This window comes from Manduca sexta, chromosome 7 (assembly GCF_014839805.1).
Source record: "Manduca sexta isolate Smith_Timp_Sample1 chromosome 7, JHU_Msex_v1.0, whole genome shotgun sequence".
In the NCBI taxonomy this organism is placed as follows: Eukaryota; Metazoa; Arthropoda; class Insecta; order Lepidoptera; family Sphingidae; genus Manduca; species Manduca sexta.
Genome location: NC_051121.1, coordinates 763,680 through 783,818, shown reverse-complemented (window position 1 = coordinate 783,818; position 20,139 = coordinate 763,680). Strand labels below are relative to the sequence as shown.

The window sequence follows — 20,139 nt, the reverse complement described above, 5'->3', positions numbered from 1 at the left end:
ACGGCGGTCGTTATCCGGGCGGATATAAAATATATCTTACTACCAGAAAATATTTTAAGAAGCATTTTCTTATTTTTTGTACTGTCTGTTTTCGGTTAAATTTCATTGATATGTTACAAAACTTCCAGTAAACGCACAAGCAAAATAAATACTACAGGAAATGCAAATAAAAATCCTCATGGAAAGACGATAGGTACATAATAACAACATTGTACTCATTAAATAGTACAGCATTAACTCACTCGCAACATTCGTTCTAAAATAGATGTTCTAAATGTGTCTTTATCATGCGGAGCTAAATAAATCAACCGGTACTTAGCCCGCTATTAGAAACGGCTGTCCATTTATAGAATGCCTGTAAGAAATCAATATGTCCAAACATAATGTATGACAGTAGTATAGGCTGACGAAATTTAAATATTCATTGGACGAAATAAGGTTCGCAAAGCCTAATTGATGGGGTTGCACAACAGTCCGTGATGTTGCGCGACATGACGCGATGTATCACGATGTAGATTATAGGCCATCAACCGTTTTTTATACTTAAACGAAACCGCTATCTTCGGGTAGACAGCGAAAATGGGCCGATCATAATAAGTTATATTTGACATGCTTCCACATAACTTTCTTCTATTTTGGAGTCAGTATAGTTGTTTTAATTAACCCCTACAGATTCAAACTTACTCTTTACAATATTAGTGTAATTTGTGCAGTATCTATTAAGTTATATAGGTCATGTTGATTTCATTGTATTATCGTCTCATTAATTATATAATAAACAGACAGACATATAATATTATGTATAGTTAGACACATTCAGATTGTCTCAGATGGGGAATCGAAAATGTGGCAACTTACAATTGAGTGATCTTTACCTAAAGATTTACAAACAGTTTTCGATGCGCATGATACTAGACGTTTCTTTTCTTATCTTTTTTTAAATTCTTTGAATGACGAGCTTGCCGTTCGACGATGTTAAGCGATACGACCACCCATAAACAGCAGAAACACCATCCAACACCTTTAATTACAAAGTATTATCTAGTATTCCACTGTGCTCGCCATCCGGAGACATGAGATGTTAAAGACAATGAGTCATGTCTTATTATGTCCAGTAATTATACTGGCTACAGTGTCCTTCAAACCGGAACACAACAGTGACTATACTGCTCGGCAGCAGAAATAGACATTGCGGTGGTACCTATCCAGGCGGACTCTCATATATGAGAGACCTACAACCAGTAAGATCTATAAAGTTTGACCAACAGTTTTTGCTGCGCATTATACTAGACATTTTTTATTGCAATTGATTAATGAGTTGAGCGTACCGCGTGCCTGATAGAATATCATACGACACCCTATAAACAATAGCAACATCTTACAGAATAACAAAATACTACGTGCACTCCATTGGACTAGTCACAGTGAGAACTAAGATGACTTATATTGCCCAGTAATTATGCTGACTACAAAGTCCTTCAAACCTGAACACAACAGTGGCTACACACTGGTGCTTAGTGTTAGAAATAGTCAAGGCGGTGATATCTACCCAGACGGCCTCTCACATACCACCAGCATCTTAGTACTGTATGACTTCATATTTATTTAAAACTTTTATCGAAATTACACGAGCAATAAGGCGCGACGCGGTGGCCGTATGACATAACTTGTTTTTTATTGTGTCAATTTCCCTACTTCACATTTATCTCGGCCGCTTTATGCGTAATATTTTGTTATTTACGTAAAAAATGATGTACTTTGTCGGAGTATTCGGACGGCGGCATATTGTGACTAGTATCTGCTTTTCCGTTTGCGTGAGTCAATTTTGGATATAAAAAATCGCAGATAATGTAATTTTCTATTCGTGAAAGTATTTTCATTATTGGACCAGTAGCAATTCCAGAAATTGATAAGATGTTTTGAACAGTGGTAATATTCTGGTTAAAGCTCTTCTTTATTCCTATACAGAATAGACTTTACCATGACCACAACTTTGAAAAGATTAGACTACAAAGGCCTGTTTAAGTTGGTAATTAAGTTTTAATGTATCAGTACTGCGAGGTTATGACACACTCACTCGATTTTATTTCCGCAGGGGTAGACAGGCAAAGTTATTAAGATTAATAAAAATGTTTCCAAACATCGAACGAAAGATAATCGCTGACATTGTCACTATTAAATACATTTTTGTGCGATACGCTCGCAGGATCTTACGTCAATGCATCCGCTCTGCATTATACAAGAGACTGTTTGTCGAGTTCTTGTTAATATTTATGATGTATTCGATCTCAGACTGTGTCGAAGTTTGTCGGGACGTCGAGTGATGGACGCGGGTTGCGTTAGCATGCAATTACATCATAGGTTCCCAAACTTTTTTTTTCATAACCCCCTTTCAAAATTTGGCTGGTTGCAATGGACCTTTATTTTCGGTTTCGCAGAGAAAATGCATTACTTCGGTCAACAAAACTGCGTGATTATTTAAAAAAAAAAAAACCTGAGTTGGTCGAAATTAGTATTCGTGCTCGATAAGCTTTTAATCACATTACGGGTAATGTGAGCGTGCTGCTTACCCGTTAGGGATAAAGGCGTGAACTTACGTTTATATTACCTGGAAAATGAAAACAATAAGTAGTTAAAATGCTATTATTATGACTAAGGGGATATTCTATTGACGCAATCCAATTGAATTAATCAGTGAATGAGAAATAACCAATGGAGTGGATGATATGTTTATTTTTATGTAACCATTCCCGAGCGCTGATTGAGTTAATTTATTTCTCTTATCATTTGTAGAGACATTATAAATAATACATATTACATTAAAATAAAATCAACTGACTCGGTGGCGTAGTTGTATAATTGCGACTATGGTACGACTTTCGCTTTGAGGTCTTTGGCTCGAATCCCCGGTCGGGCATTGGATATTTGGGTTTTCTTCTCGATGTTAGCCTTGAGTTTGGAATTTGTTCTCATATAGCAATAGGCTCGCCCCTATCCCATCATGGGATGAAATATAGACGGGGAAAAGTAGGTCCAATAGTGGCGCCTCTGCTTACCCCTTCGTGGATAGAAGTGTGATGGTGTGCAAAATAAAATTCTTGACCGGAGTCTGGTAAGAATTATTCAATGGTTTTTCGATGAAATCAACGTGATACATTCCTTTTTCCCAATAAGTTTATTAAGGATTTGGTCCTTCTATACACCAATTATCGAACAAATCATTTCCCCGGCTTATGCCTGATGCGGTAACAAACGTAGAAAAATGCTTTCATTTACAAAATTGACGGGTTGAACTGTCTGGATCAGTGTTATTGAAGGTGTCTAGAATGTTAAGTCTAGACGGAGTAATCGCGTATTACGCTGTTAGAAGCGAAAAGTGCGCACCCCGGTAGATTTGCGGTAATTGAATTCGAGTGAGCTGTTATTGCATTATGATCATTATCTTGATATATATAACGGTATTTTTGTCAAATAGGATCCCGGAATATACGTTACAATTTACTTACACTACAAATTTACAACTATAACAATTATATTAACATACTTTTAATATTAATGCAAGTTTGTAAAGAAAAAAACGCAGTTACTGGTGAATGTTCAGTGGTTGTAGCGTATTCAGGGCGGGGGGAGGGGCGGTGGCACATAATATGTTTTTATTTTAAATTTGTCACATATTCCAATGACTTGCGTCGTGATATTTATTTCTTGAAATGAGTTTTCTGTTTGTTTACGCCCAGTGACTTGGGGCAGAAAATTTTGGGTCCGCCTGGATGGCAAGACAAACGCCGCTATTGTGAAAGGTTTTGAATAAATTTTGATAAACAGGCACATAATCGTTTATCAGTTTCGGCTGTTAAGCATTTGAAGTGTAAAAAGTGATCTCTTAAGTCTAAAGATGTATAAGTTGGATGCACTGTTGTGTAGTTTAGTCATCTGTTTGATTAGTCAGTTATGGGTCCAGTCTATGACTAATATCATTCGTCATCCGTCCTTTTCGGAGTACAGGGACCTCGGTCAATGAACAAGAATGTCGCAGTGTTAAACGGCAGTTGTATTTTAGAAGCATCCATTAAGCCATCTATACAACTTACTTTTATAAATGATAATATTAGTGAGGATGTTTGGCTGTTTATTGAAAAGAAACTGTAGAATAGATTCCGATCAAAAACACAAAAATATTTCGCTCTGGGGCCTTATTCTCTATCCCGCATGTTATTTTGACAGTGCGTAACAAGCACGTAACACAACGTATCATGTTTAGGACTATAGAAATTTGGCTTACAGAATACCATTCCACGCACATTTCTCGAAGATAACATGACACGGCCGCGTTACGCGTTTACACTATCATACAGAATAAGGGCCCTGGATTGATATGTATTCAAATTAATTCTTTTAGATCCACGATAAAAGGAAATATAAATAAAATTAAGCTTTTATTTTTGTTTCTCCAAATAACACGAACAGTTCGACAGTGCGAAAATGCGTCTGAACGTGCAAATTAAAATTCATGCTCCCATTTTCGTAGCCTACAAAATTACTAACAAATAAAAAATGCAAGTCACCGCTCTATCACAGGCTAATAACGACCAGTTGACATTGTCTTCTCTTGCCCAGAATATGCAAGAAATGTCTTCGCATAATCGACTTTCTGTTGTCATGCGCTGTGCCGTCATGACTTGTTTAATTCGCTCTCGCCACGTTCTGCTAAACATTTAACGTTAGACTTTATTTATAGGCATGAATGGTCGAATTGCGTTTGTTTGACGCAGAGAAAAGTGCATTTGGCAGTGTTTGTATATACAAAGAGGAAGTAAAAAATGAGTTTGAGGTATATTATTTATGTTTAAAATGTTTTGTTTTTTCGCTTAGTTGCGTATGTGGGTTGCGGATGGAGAGGTCTAGGGTTGGATTACTAAGTTAATCGAAGACTATTTGCTTGGTACTAGATTCCTAGAAAGGATGATAGGCTGGCAATGAGTCGTACAAACTGAGCCAAGTTCTTTCTGATATCTACTCTTTATACCCTTAAAGTGTGTTGGTCTGACTGAACATTGTAGTAAGATAAAGGCAGGTTGAAGTCTAAATTTTGCTTAACAATTTGTGTAGGACTCGTTCCTATCACATGTTGCAATTCTTCTTTATATTGATGTCTGTGTACTCGTACTCTACCTCTAAATGGATACAGGCTGACTTATGCGCATGCGCAGGACTCTATAATTAAAACAACTTTGTCTTTTTCCAGGTGATAGTAGAGTCGCACAAAGAGCTCCGTTGTCCAGAATGCCGCATCCTGGTGGAAACGAAGGTGGAGGAGCTGCCTCCGAACGTGCTCCTCATGAGGATCCTCGAGGGCATGAGGAACTCGGCGCCCAGGAAGCTGATCGCTACCCAAAGGCCGAGGAGTGGACATTCACAGGTGGGTTGTATCATCTTCTTGGGGTTTGGGAAATTCTTTAACGCAGTCCAGTTTTAAACTAATAAACGATTAGCCGCCTACGTGATTTCAAAAGCAATTTAATAAATAATATTATGTAATGAAGGGCGTATTGGGACTTCAACAACTATTGTTCACCATCAAACTGCGCTTACACACTATTTGTGTGGTTTTTCTGGCACTATTTGTATGCAAGTGGTTCCCCAAGGCTTGTTGACGTCCAGATATTGTTTATAATCATTTGAAGTATTGTACTAAAGAGTTTTGTGCATTACAGAGTCAAGGGCAGCAGTCGACGCGCGACGGCAAGCAGCTACCACCTCACGCCAGAGCGATGTACGACTACATCTCCAAGGAGCCGGGGTGAGTGATACTTTGTATTTATGATAACACTTTTGATCCTGACCCTTGCACGGCAAACAAACTTCGGTGCATTAACACGTGTCGACTTATGGAGACTGCCTTGGTGGCGTAGTTGTACTGCATGCGCTACGGCAGCGCTTTGAGGTCCTGGGTTCGAATCCCGGGTCGGGCAAAGTGATTCGGATTTTTTTTTGCTCAGTATCAGCCCGGAGTCTGGAATTTGTGCCCGATACGGCGATACGCTCGCTCCCTATAACATCATGGGACGAAAAGTGGGTACCTTGGTTGCGCCTCTGCATACCCTTCGGGGATAAATGCCTAATGTGTGTGTGTGACACATTACGCATTTATCCCTAAAACCTTGATTTCAATCACAGTGTATCTATCTATACATATTATTAAACAAAGTCGCCAAAAGCTGTCTGTGTGTGATCGATTTTCTCAAAATCTACTGAACGGATTTTTGTACGGTTTTTACTAATAGATAGTGGAATTCTTGAGGAAGGTTTAGTTTAATAGTGACTTACAGTTTTATGTAAATTGACTGAAATATAACGATTACTGTTGGTCCCCCTCCACATCTGTCTGTCTGAACGCGATAAACTCAAAATCTGCTCAACGGATTTCTATGAAATTTGCTATGGAGATTGAGACCTTGATAAGGATACGGCCTTTTATCTCTAGGCAATATATATCGCGATTTTCATCACGGTAAAATTGCACGTGGGCGAAGCCGCGAGTAAAAGCTAGTTTCAAATGTAATATCTGGTATTGGAAGACAGTGGTGGTAGGTCTCATATGAGTGAGTCCGCCTGGGTAGGTACCACCGCTATGTCTCTTTCTGCCGCCAAACAGCAGTGTGTAGTCACTGTTGTGTTCCGGTTTGAAGGACATTGTAGCCAGTGTTACTACTGGACATAATATGACTTAGCACCTCATGTCTCAGGATGGCGAGTGCATTGGAATACCAAATAATACTTTGTAATTCAAGGTGTTGGATGGTGTTTCTACTGTTTATGGGCGGTCGTATCGCTTACCATCAGGCGAACGGCAAGCTCGTCTCTTCATTCAAAGTAATCAAAAAAATACATAGCATGTCTACGTTCGCCGAGACTAATCCATTTACAATGTATCATTTCTTTGCCAGTTTAATGCTAATATATTAGTTCAGTAATTAAAGATTACGTGTGTGTAATCGTGTGTAAGCAGAATTTCGCCGCGACGCCGCCGTGGTCAAGTTACAGATAGGGTTGTCGACTTGTACAAAAAAAATTGAAACACTTATTCAAGTACTATCACATTAAGATATTAGTTGTGAGTTAGGATTTGACAAATAATAGAGTGTAGGGATTTTCGAACCCGAAGCAAATATTTGTGAGCGACATACAAAGTAGTGTGTCGAGACGAGGTTTATATTTGCGGGTTATAGCTTTAGTATGCTGTTTTGCCACTGCTTTACGAATTATTTAGTAATAAATTTTAGAAACATTTTTTTCTTTCAAATGTAAATATAAATGTGTTTTCAAATGAAAGCTGCACTTCTCTACACCATAATTTTTTCATTTTTTATTTAATACTAAATCACGAAAACTGATTTCGGTATATTTTAATTAAACATAATTCCACGAAATCTCTTAAATTTAACAGTGCGAGTGACAACCCTAGCTCCAACCGAAGCGTGATGCTATGCGCCGCTACAGTATTGAAACTGAACGCATTTGTCAACATAATTCAACACTCGTTTTCATAGCGCCCGCTGATTGTAATGAATGTTGACATTTCCCACGTATACGATGTAACTGATTTAGGTGATACAATGATATGGCTAATTAGTGGAGACTAAGTGGCTATAGTGGGTATAGCGCGATAGCCTAGTTGGGTGTGGAACGGACTGCCAAGACGAATGACCGCAGGTTCAAATCCCAAGGGCACACACCTCTGACTTTTCTAAAAAATCATGTGTGTATTCTTTGTGAATTTATCGTTCGCTTTAACGGTGAAGGAAAACATCGTGAGGAAACCTGCGCATCTGAGAAGTTCTCTATAGGAATTTCGAAGGTGTGTGAAGTCTACCAATCCGCATTAGGCCAGCGTGGTGGACTAAGGCCTAATCCCTCTCAGTAGTAGAGGAGGCCCGTGCTCAGCAGTGGGCAAGTATATAATACAGGGCTAATATTATTATTAAGTGGCTATTGTACAGTTGTGTAATTAATTAGGCTAGCTCGGCCAACCATTGTGGAAAATTGGTGAAGTGCCAGTTTGTTGCATTATGTACGGTCAGGTAGATAGGATATCCACTAAATACCAATGGTGAAGGGTGAACTTTTTCAAAAGTTAACCCAGGCAAAGAACGTTCCCTTAGATAACATATCGCAGCGAATTTAACAGAAAATAAAATATAATACAAACGTAAATAAAAGAGAAGCCGGCAGGAATCGGGGTGTATGGACGCTTTGCCTCTACTAAATAGCCTTCCCATTAGCTTTCCTTTTCCTAGTTTCTTTTTGTATCGGTCTTCGCAGCCAACACCGGAGAAAGCCGGCAAATGGTATATTGGAATCTCTCGGATTAGCGATTGCAGGGTCTGGAGAAAAGTTGTTAGAGGATATCTTGGGAAGGAAGTGTGGGGGAAGGAAAAGGAACCCTCTTGGGACCCATCCCAGGGGTCATCTCCCCAAAAGGGGAGAAGGCCGGGTAATGTTCGCAAGCTTTCATAACTCACTGTTGGCAACCATGCGGTATACACACTGGACTGTGTGACTAGGGCCGCAGCAAATGTCCCCCAGTGCATGGGCGTGTATTCAATGTAGACTGTAGACCGAGCGCATAAGAATATTTTCCTTGGTTGACATTCGGCAACGATGCAGTAGAAGTGAAGGATGACATGTTCCAAAAGAAAACCTGCCACATCATTTAGGTACTAATAGGCATAAATGCGGTCTGTAAATCGTTCTGACGCTCTTAGATATTGTGATGTATTGATATTAAAGATCAGCACAGCCCAACGGTAACGCAACACTTCCGAGCCGTTGGCGACGCAGGGCGGACGTCTCCGGTGTGCTGTGCTGTACTTACAGTTTACGTTATTGTTTTATTTCACTACGAAAGAACACATAAAGTGAGGACACCACAGATATGATACGAATTACTAAAGGGAAGCCAGTAGGAATAGGGTTATATGGACCCTTTGCCATTGCGATCCAGTATATTGGTAGTTTTGATGCGTTGTGCAGTCAGAAATATGGGAGAGAAATATCTCCCCACTTTTGTTTTCTATAGTCAGTAACATCCTAAACTTGTGTTACCGAGGTGGTGTCCTGTCGGGTGGCCACTGATAAGAGAAGAATCTTTTCTCTAGCCCACTGTTGGGCATAAAGTACTTGGGCATAATACTTCATTAATTATTGAAATATTCAATTAGAAATATTTGATATCATTCGCCCATTCTCGTTATCCGCTTGTACTGATATGTGCAGAGCCTGGATATAATAATGTTTGGCGATATTTTCAAGTGTTGCCATATCTAGATAAAGACGTTTCCGGTGATAGGGAGATGTCGGCAATCTTTATTTATCAAATTTCACTAGCCTTGTTGATATTATAAATTTCTTTTCGTATAAAATACGGATATTAGCATTAAAGTTTTCTATAATGGAAACACTATCCATGAACAGTTACAAAGCTAGATACTGAGTGTTATTTCCAAGTATTTTATGAAAGTTAAGTGTTTGTAACCAGTTTTGTGGACTTAATAAAGAAAGAAAAAAAAATGTCGACTTAGACGAGAGGCATATTTTTTTTTAGTTTTGGACCTAATGTAGAACAATACTGCAATGTTGTTGCTTAAAGTTAGTAAAAAATAATGATGTCATGATTGTGCCTATGCCAAAGATAAATTAGGATTAATTATTTTATAACATAATAATAACAGCGAAAATGTCGAGTTGAGGCAAAACTGTGTCCTGATAAAAATATTGTACTTAAGGTCCATTCGAGCTAAAGGCAAAAATGGGTAAATAATTTTATTACACACACTCGTGCCTTTTATCCCTAAAGGGGTAGACAGAGGCGCAACAAGTGCACCCTTGCCGTGTGTATTCGCTTTTATTATGTGATAAGGGGCCTATTGCCATATCGGGCACAAATTCCAGACTCCGGGCTGATATTGAGAAGAAAACTGAAAAACCCAATATCGCTTTGTCCAATCTGGGGATCGAACCCAAGACCTCAGTCAGCACTGCAGTCGTATCGCAATACAACTACGCCACCTAGGCAGTTGGTCAGTCAGTTACCGCGAAAATATCGAGGTAGAACAAACCATTTTTTTACTGGTAAAAATATTGTACTTATGTATGTCCTTCAAACGGAGTGTGAAGAAGCAATTATGCAGGCCGGCATGACTGTGCCGACCGTCCAGAGATGCTCGTATCTTTGGTCGGCCGGCACTTTCTATGAGCTTCACTTCGCTTAACATCAGGTGCAGTGAAGCCACTTTGCTGAGCTAATATAAGAAAAAAAACCTTATGTAATGACTTTTTGCATTCCAGTGACCTGTCGTTCAAGAAGGGCGAGACGATACTCCTGCAGAAGAAGCTGGACACGTTCTGGTACCAGGGGGAGTGCTCCGGCAGGACCGGCATGTTCCCCATCACTTTTGTGCAGGTGTGTGTAGATAGGGGACTAGATTGAGGGGTTTTGGGTAACTAAAGGCTTTACTAAATAGTGGATTAATTACCTTTGTGTTGCATCTCATACACTATATGTTAATATCATCAGCCGGGAATCGTCCACTACTGGACATAGGCCTGTCCCATTGAGCGCCACAGGGACCGGTTCTGGGCCGCCCTCATCCATCGGACTCCGGCGACCCTCACCACTAAATGCTTTATTTATATGTTGATATTAATAAAGCATTCATAAACACGTATATGTAATATTTGCAGGTTGTAGTCCCGTTGCCGATTCCGACAGCTCTTTGCAAGGCGATGTACGACTTTAGGATGACGGCGCCCGACGAGGAAGGCTGCTTGGCTTTCGACAAAGGTAATTATTAAAAAAACATATCGAATTGATATACTTTTCGTTTTTATCACGTACGTAAATAACCAAACAAACAAAAAAACAAACAAAACTTTATATGCAAGCGTTGGATAGGGGCCACTAGGGAATGAATTTCTAAAAAACCGTTTTCAGTGTTCACCTTTGTCGAACCCTTAGAACAAAGGTGATGGAACTCAAAAAAAATATTTGTGGGAAACGAATAAAAAATATTTGAATACAATATAGAAGGCAGTGAAGGGCAGTCGTGGGAAGTGAGAATCTCTGTTTCCATTCTATAATTTAATCTTTTTCTCGTCATAGGGCATGCTTTGAAGAGTCCTTATTAAAAAAATCAAAAAAAATATAAATTTTGAGTTAGGTAAATTTAGTTCTAAGGGTGCGATGTAACGTAATGAAATCTTATGCGGCTTAAACTAGAAATGGCGAACCTTTATTGGTGCACTTTCTGTTATTTATGAACTGAAAATAACACACCTGTAACGTGCCGTCGAGGGTGTGCCCCTTATTCTGTTTTTTTTTTCAATCCCAACCATATTTTTCATGTTCAAAAACAAAGATTATAATTACCTATAGAAACTACCTACATACGATTAAAAATATATCATGATTAAAGAGGTACATTCGTCAATAATTATGATTGGCGTGGCCAAATTATTTTCTCGTGTTCCATCGGTTCACCAAACCTGGATTTTTTTTAAATTTAATTTAAAAAACTGATGTGCAAACATAGTACATGCTATAAGTAAAAGGTATGAAACCGTACAAACATTTTGTTGACATCGACTAGAATCCGACACGCATTAGGTATTCTTAGTGAGACACTTAAATAATAATATTAATAAAGTTGGTGCTTAAATGGCTTAAACTCTACGTCGGCAGTTAGTGTGAAAAATGTATGAATTTTAAATAAATAATATATCATTGCAGGTGCAATCATCACAGTGCACCGGCGCGTGGACGAGAACTGGGCGGAGGGGCGACTCGACCAGCGCGTGGGCATCTTCCCCATTGCCTTCGTCGAGTTCAACCAGCCCGCCAACCAGATCATATACGGGTAACGATTTATCATCATCTTTTTTTTTATTTGGTTCCCAACTTGAATTATATAATCTTATACACTCTTATTCTTTAAAATAATTTAATTACATAACACAATAATGTCTATACTAATATCATAGAGGAGAAATGTTTGTTTATTGGGGCTAATGTCTGGAATTACTGAATCGATTTTGAAATTTTTTTCATTAATAAAAACTTACATTACTCTTGAGTGTTATGGGTAACTTAAAATATTTATCCCAAAAAAACTTATTCACGCGAGCAAAGCCGCGAACAACAGCTAGTTATTCAAAATATGACTATACCGCTCAAGGCTTTGCTGCTTCATTTTCTACTTTCAAAGAAATTATCCGAGGTCTTGTTTGTGAAAATAACATAGACGCCACCCCTAACTTCGTATTAGCAACGATCAGAAAGAAAAAAAATATTTATTGGCCCCTGGTTGAGTGGTAAACATAATTTATAATAAATTTAAGTACTTATAAATATAGGTACTCAGATACTCACCCAGTGTGGACGGTATACGTCCCACCAAATCTAATGGCATGTAGGCATATATATATAGTAGTGCGCGTGTTGTTGCAGCGCGCCGCTCAACCGCCCCGTGCCGGCCGCGCCCGACGGCGCCCGCGCCGGACACTCCGACCATCGCCACCTCGCACAGGTTACTAACTAACTTTTTTTATTTATAGCGTTACTAGACACAATACTTCTACATGAATTATTGCACATTAAGCTAAAAATCATATGTGATAAAAACTTTTAAGTAATGTCAAATGTTGTGTAGTTATAATATCTTGTTTACAATAATAACGTACTATGACCTTGTACTAATAAAAATATAAATTTTCAGCACGCGCACAGATACCCGCAAATATCGATGTCGACGCCGGCCGGGGGTCAGAATAAGTACCAGAACGTGGCGACGATGAGCCAGTCGCACCCGACCTTCCACGGCACGCAACTCCTGGCGCCGCAGCAGGTCCTCGCGCCGCAGCAGGTCCTGGCGCCGCAGCAAGTCTCCTCGCGCATGCGCCGCGCGCCATCCTCGAGCCCGCACACACCAAGCACTCGCTCGACCTCATCCACTTCAATACGCACAGCAAGCAGGGCGGCGTGCTGCAGAGCGTCTCGCGCATCGGCGACAACTACGACCGCCTCCGCGCCGGCAAGTACGACAACACGCCCGCGCACAAGCTCGACACCACTTACCAGAACGTGCGCACCCACGAACACTTCCCTGTCTCCAACTTCAGCGCGAACAACCTCAGCTCCGACTCCAGCTCCAGCATGAATACGCCGTCGGTCGGCGTCAGCTCCTCTACGCCCAACACCAGCTCCAACTCGAGCTCGTGCGAGAGCAATGACCCCAGCACGCCCAGCTCCCCCGACAACAACACCGAGCGGAACGCGACCGTCGTCGCCGCCGCCAACGACGCCAACGACGCCGAGGAACCCGAGCCGAGGGACGAGCAGGAGCCGCTCAACACCTCCATGGGAGTGATGAGCTTGAACGAGAGCTCCACCGCGACCAACACCTCACTCAACGTCAGTCTGCCGCCGTCTGAGAGTCCCAAGCTCACCGCGGGCACGAGTACGCAGACGCAGGAGAGTCAGGAGAGCGAGGTGCGGCTCGACGCGCCATCGTCGAGTAAGACCGTGCTGCGGTCCAGTGGGCCAGAGTCGCTGCTGTTCGGGCTGGGGCTGCAGGCCGCGCTGTCGCCCTCCCCCACGGCAAGGGAGGGGGAACTACATGGTGGCGCGGGCCCATCGGGACCATCACCACAGAGAGAAGAGACACAGTTTGACGCCCTCCTCGCATCTGCAGGGAAATCATACGCCGAACCGGTGAGGGATTATGTTATTATGCCGAAAGAGTAGCCGATGTCGAGATATAATGTTGATGGTAATATGGTTTGTCTGAATGTATGTGTATGTGTGTGCAGTCACTCTGCGGAGATCGTGGCGACGTCGCTGTTGGACGCGGCGGAGCGCCGGCGGCGTCGGTCTCGCAGCTCGGAGCGTGGGGCCCACACCCCCCACTCGTCCGCCCCCCTCCACACTACCGCACAGCCGCCCTCCCTGCCCGCCGCCTACCTCGCACTCTACCCCTATCGACCGCAGAAACCGGACGAACTCGAACTTAAAAAAGGAGGTAAGTAAAAAAAGATTTTTTAAAGTCATAGCAACATGAGTTATATTAGAAACTAAGATATTTTTATACCTTTTGTTATCATTTTTTATAAATATTTTACTTTTTAAACAAAGTGTTGATTCTTATTAACTTAACCGCCTCATTCACGCTACTGATTTCTACCCTTACTGAAACTCAACATCACTTACCCTGTGTTGTTTTATCCATGGTCAAACAAAGTTGATGATCTTATTGCACTGTACGATGCGCCCTGCTGTGAATTCGCTCGCAATTCGCCAGTGTGATAAGAGCCTTAACGTTTCCTGACCAGTGATGAAACAATTCGGTCTTAGTAGTAAATTATAATATATCGATCAGGTATCTACACGGTGACGGAGAGGTGTCGTGACGGATGGTTTAAGGGTTGTTCGGAGCGGTCCCAGCGGTTCGGCGTGTTCCCCGGGAACTACGTCGCTCCCGCAGGAACATCCGGGCTAAGGCTGATAAGGTAAAACTTTTCACTTTGGATAAAAATAATAGATACAAATACATTCGTGTAAATAGTGTGGGAGTAAATTCATAATCATTTTTTTAGACTTTTTTAACTGTATTGTAAGAAGAATGATCTTTGCGACTCTCGTATTTCATGCTTGTTTTTCATTATTCCACACGCGTGTAAAGCATGCTAAAACTTTAATGTATATATCGGTTTACGTGTGCGAGTGCGTGCACAGCGTGCGTGTGCGCTGGGCCCTTATTCTGTATCATAGTGTAAACGCATAACGCGGCCGTGTCATGTTATTTTCAAGAAATGTGCGTGGAATGGTATTCTGTAAGCCAAATTTCTATGATCCTAAACATGATGCGTTGTGTTACGTCCTTGTTACGCACTGTTAAAATACCGTGCGGGATAGAGAATAAGGCCCCTGCAAGAACGTGGTCGTTGTGAGTCGGTTATACAGTAGAGTGATGCCCGCAGCCCGCGGCGTGGTCCCCGGCGCCGGGCGCGCCCCCCGCGGCCCCCGCGCCCGCGCCCGCGCGCGCCCGCCGCGCCCACCGCGCCGCCGCGCGCGCACGCCGCCCGCTAATGGTAACACACGTCTGCACCGGGGGTGGCGAACCATTGCCACGAGGCCAAATTATTCCGCCACGCTTGTAATATTCCAACAAAAACTTTGTTAGGAAATAAAAAAGGTCGCTCAAAAGACACTCGAATAGATAAAGCCCGCCTTGGACGACATGTTACCGGCAGATTATTATTTATAATAATTGCACGTTAAACAATGAACGTTCGCCATCCCTGACCCATACTAATATAAAGCTGATAAATTTGTTTGACACGCTAATCTCGGAATCTACTAAACCGATGTTCACTTCCAGAGTTTCTTGCTCGTTCTTCTCTGGTGAGAATTGCTTTCCGAACTGATCGTAAAATTATTATTGACGGAATCTAAATAATGTATAACATTTTAGAGATTCAAATAAATCATTTCATTTCACTAATGAAAAGCCACATTACTCCTGAGTGCTATATCCTGGAAAACCATTTATCCTGGTAAATGTTTTTCACATGAGCGAAACCACGAGTAAAGGCTAGTTCTTCATATAAATATATCGTACTCGGTAACTATGTTCTCATACATTTTAACCTATATCATACAAAATTATAATCGCTATAGAAGGAAGTTCTAAATTCAATGCCCATATCTAGAAATAAAATATTAACTATATTTACATTATTTATTTTCAGCCCAACCTCTAACGTATCCATGGAGTTCGCAAAGTCAACAGCCACAAAGCATAACTAGATCTGATAAGGTATATATAATATTTGATAACTTCTGCAAACACCTAAAACTTGTCGAAATTTTATATATCTTCTAAATAATATTTTTTTATAAAACCTTATTAGAGCAACGAGCAAGTATTCCTCATTATAGTAAAAAACTCATTTTAATTATTTAAAATAAATATTGATTGTGTAACCATGCCTCATACTTATTTGTTTTCTTTTATTTTTCTCTATGGTTGTGCAATAATATAATATTATTATTATTATTTATGAATCCATAAAAAAATAAATTTTATCACAGTTTACAAATAACTTTGGTTCCCATATAAAACCCGACAAAACAATTGCAGCAACCAAAAGAGCTGAAACTGAAAACCGACCGCTTGACAATATCGACTGGCGTTAGTCTGATGAAGCGGTTGGCCGCCATGAAGAAGTGCAAGTCGCCGCCCGCCGTCGGCTACAGCATCGACAACCCCGTGTTCGAGGACGCCGCCTCACTGCCACACGACAGGCGACACCCCGTACATGTCAGGTCAGTCACTGACATGTATATTGTATGTCAATATCCAGCCGCATTTAGTCAGAGCAATTGTTTTAAAATCACCGTACGTAATTACAGTTAACAATTGTCGTATGAATTTATTGTTGCTTGCAATTTTAAGCCATAATTGCGTACGATTATTGCAAGCAATAATTGATTCGTCTGAATGAGACTAGTGAACCGAGTGGTCGTGTGTGAAGTTATTGGTTTGCATTCTATAATTTTACTAATGGCTGTTTTCAATAATCGATCCTAATCTATTTTTCAATCTGTCTCATAAATGGACCAATCAGAACAGTTTTATTTGACATGCTTACAAATGAGTTATTTTGATTGGTTCATTCTCTGAATCGGATTGAAGATTAAAATTGAGATCGTTTATTAAAACGGCTGTAAATCCGTAATTATTTTTTTTTGTTTGATTACCTTTTTTATAATAATAAGGGATACAATGGAGCAAGTTTTCTATAGCAGATAAAACATATATCAAACACACAAACCACTCGATTCGCTTATTTATCTGAAAATCAAAGCCAATAAATAAACTCTTGTGATTGTCTATGAAATATTTATACCATGGCAAAGAAAATATTAAAAAAGTCTTAACTTTGCATGACTTACAATAAAAACTAAAAACTAATAAATAAATCTATTGGTAATGAAAACAATGTATTAGTTGTGTTGGTTTATTAACCATTATCATAAATTGTAAAATATATTAAAAATAATATATTAATAAAAAAAACCTATTCATATAATAACTTTTGAATCTCAAAATATTTTAATGATAAAGCTATGTGGTATTCATTTATGTTGCAGTTTTTTTGTAATTTGCATTAGATAGAATGCAGCTTGATTAAATAATAATATTATTTGTTCGAGTGTTGTGTTGAATATTGGGAAATAGTTACTGATAAATTAGTTTATAGAAAATAAAACAGATAAAAAAATGGGTATATTAAAAATACAAATATATTTACATTTGACAATAGGTCAAAATATATCAAAAACATTTAGATATGGCACTCAAAACTCGAATTTTTGTTGCAATAAAAATAGCTAAAAAAATACTTTTATACATCATCACAAATCATATCAATGGGCCACTATTGAATTGTGTTGTGCGCATGCGTTTGTTTTCAAAGCTAGTGAGTTTGTCCTCGTGTTCGGGACGTTTCGTTTGGTCTGTACCGTGTATGTGCGAGCTAACACCACCCTTTGTCACTGCATTTGTGTGTACGATATGAATGTGTCGACAAATCAACAAACACGGCTTCACTCATATATAAAACAAAACAAACAAATCTTTTAAGTTTTAACTATTAGAATTATATCGTGTTAAAAATAATTTTATATGAAAGTACTAGTTTATTTATCTATGTGAATTTTGCCAAATTATTCATTTCGAATGAAATCCCCGATGTTTTATACAGGAATGCAATATTAGTTAAAAATATCATTACCTATTATAATATAAAAAAAATCAACAAGTGTATATTGACGTGTCGACACTAAATCCACTAACGGGGCCGGACGGGGTCGCAGGTCGGGCTCGTGTCCGTCGCAACTGCTGCGGGCGCTGCCTGCGGGGGTCACACGGCCGCCGCCCCGGGGGCACGGGGGCGTGGGGGCACGGGGCCGAACGCTCGCGGCACTGAGCGGCCCGCCGCACTCGCCGTGCACGATCACCACTCGCACAGGTTGGACGCACTCGGGGAGGCACGCTCTGGAAACCACTTCGTGTGATAGGCGGAGAGATTCGTTATACGTTACCCTCGTCTCTGTTGATAATGATTTAGGGCTGACAATGTGTTGTTGCTAATAATGATATTAACTCGTCACTCACAATGTCTAACTATGACACACAAAGTATGATAAATCAATGATAATATTAAATTATTGACTTAGTCCTGATTAGCGCTTTGTCAGCTATTCACGACTGACTTTTCTTCACGATCTTCCACCACAGCTACCCTACCGTACTGGTTAACCATATTTATAATTACCCCTAACCACTGAATTACCCTTATCATAGCCATCCCTCACCACTGACTTACCCTTATCACAGACATCCCTCATCACTGACTTACCCTTATCATAGCCATCCCTCACCACTGACTTACCCTTATCACAGCCATCCCTCACCACTGACTTTCCCTTATCATAGCTATCCTTCACCACTAACTTACCCTTATCACAGCCATCCCTCTCCACGTATAATTCCCATTATGACCATCCTCCACCACTGACTATCCCTCTCCACCATTGACATCTGTACGTCATCACTTGTCAATGAACAATTTACCACCTCTCTATCAAAATTTTCTCGTCATTTATTTTTTTCCACGTATATCCCATCTATCATCAGAGGTGGTTTCCAGCCGACGCATTCCGCCTACGAGCTTTTTTGTATTGTTTTTGCTTGTTTCACTTTTTGTTTGTTGTGTTGCTTACCGTCATACACGCATTCATCGATTTACCTCACAGTTTAATATTCATTTTGCACTAAACTAATAAATCATTAAAATTAAAATTACTTATAAATTTTCAAATAAAATAAAAGTTATAAGACTTAGTATTAAAACAACGAAGGTTGTACATATACAGGCAAGGCACGGAGGGTCCGTGGCAGTCGCAGCATCGAAAATCTCAGTCGCTCGACGTCACCGCGAGCCGGAAGGACAGGCATCATTCCCAACCTGTTAAAGAGAGGTAAATTATTTTGAGATTGGTTCAATAAATGAAACCATATACTTATTTTCTTGAAAACAACATTTTATGATAAGTTATTCTTACCATAGATGTAAAATAAAGAAGTGTGAGTTACGAACGTAATAAATATTCATAAAAAGTAATTTTGATTTATTGACTTAACGCTGGCATCAAGTCTCCTTGGTAAATCAGGATTTTATTTAAACACCCAATACTTTGTATAAAGTAAAGATCTTCTCCCACCAGATTCCGCTGCATAGTCCCCTACCCGCCGAACTCCGAGTACGAGTTGGAGCTGAAGGTGGACGACATCGTGTTGGTGTCGAAGAAGCGCGGCGACGGGTGGTACAAGGGCACGCTGCAGCGCACCGGACGCACCGGACTGTTTCCGGCCTCCTTCGTGCAGAGCTGTCCGCAGGAATGACCGGCCCACGCACAGTAGGTTCGGGACTTTATTTTAGATATACGGCCGGTTAAATAAACGCCTATAGAATGCCGCATTTTTTTAATAGAAAAGATGTCAAAAAGGACAGTTCAAGTCTTACGTAACGGAATTTTTGAAGATTTTGAACTCCTCACCCCCTATGTAACGCGCCATAACGTTCTCCTGTACGCCCCTGCCCCCTCCAAAAGTTTACGTAACTCTAAAGTGTCAATTTTTTGGAATATTCACAATTATTTTACGCAAAATACCGAAAAATCGCTAAAATACTTTTTGTTATTGTTTTACAATAAAAAACAATGTTACATAATGCTTTGTACGAGACGCTCTTCCCGCCCCTGTAACGCATCGTAACGTTTCACAAGAAAAAATTGCGTTACGTAATACTTGAACGTCTCCAAAGGCTGATCAATAGTCGATTATTTAACCGACCGTGCGGTTACCTCACTAATACAATTTTGTACACATCTATTATATTTATATTATGTCTTACTATTCTCCGTCTGGCGTTAAACATCCCTAAAAATAGCAAGAAATACATATGTGTAGATATGAAAGATGTTTGCAACATTTGTGAGTAAGGCGGTTAGTGTTT

General features: G+C 40.2%; 1 protein-coding gene across 1 annotated transcript in view; it reads left to right on the top strand.

Annotated features, from left to right (window-relative positions):
• The window catches only part of LOC115447426 (E3 ubiquitin-protein ligase SH3RF1), a 40,278-nt gene extending 20,683 nt beyond the window's left edge, over positions 1-19,595 (top strand). Inside the window, 19 exon segments of the mRNA XM_037436303.1 lie at positions 5,246-5,419; positions 5,715-5,800; positions 10,348-10,462; positions 10,744-10,843; positions 11,789-11,915; positions 12,506-12,584; positions 12,774-12,947; positions 12,950-13,654; positions 13,656-13,768; positions 13,867-14,075; positions 14,433-14,562; positions 15,034-15,090; positions 15,122-15,144; positions 15,805-15,872; positions 16,197-16,381; positions 17,936-17,999; positions 18,002-18,090; positions 18,998-19,102; positions 19,349-19,595. Coding sequence (XP_037292200.1) covers positions 5,246-5,419; positions 5,715-5,800; positions 10,348-10,462; positions 10,744-10,843; positions 11,789-11,915; positions 12,506-12,584; positions 12,774-12,947; positions 12,950-13,654; positions 13,656-13,768; positions 13,867-14,075; positions 14,433-14,562; positions 15,034-15,090; positions 15,122-15,144; positions 15,805-15,872; positions 16,197-16,381; positions 17,936-17,999; positions 18,002-18,090; positions 18,998-19,102; positions 19,349-19,526 — 2,781 coding nt within the window. The 3' untranslated portion in view covers positions 19,527-19,595.
• The last annotated feature ends 544 nt before the right edge of the window (positions 19,596-20,139 follow it).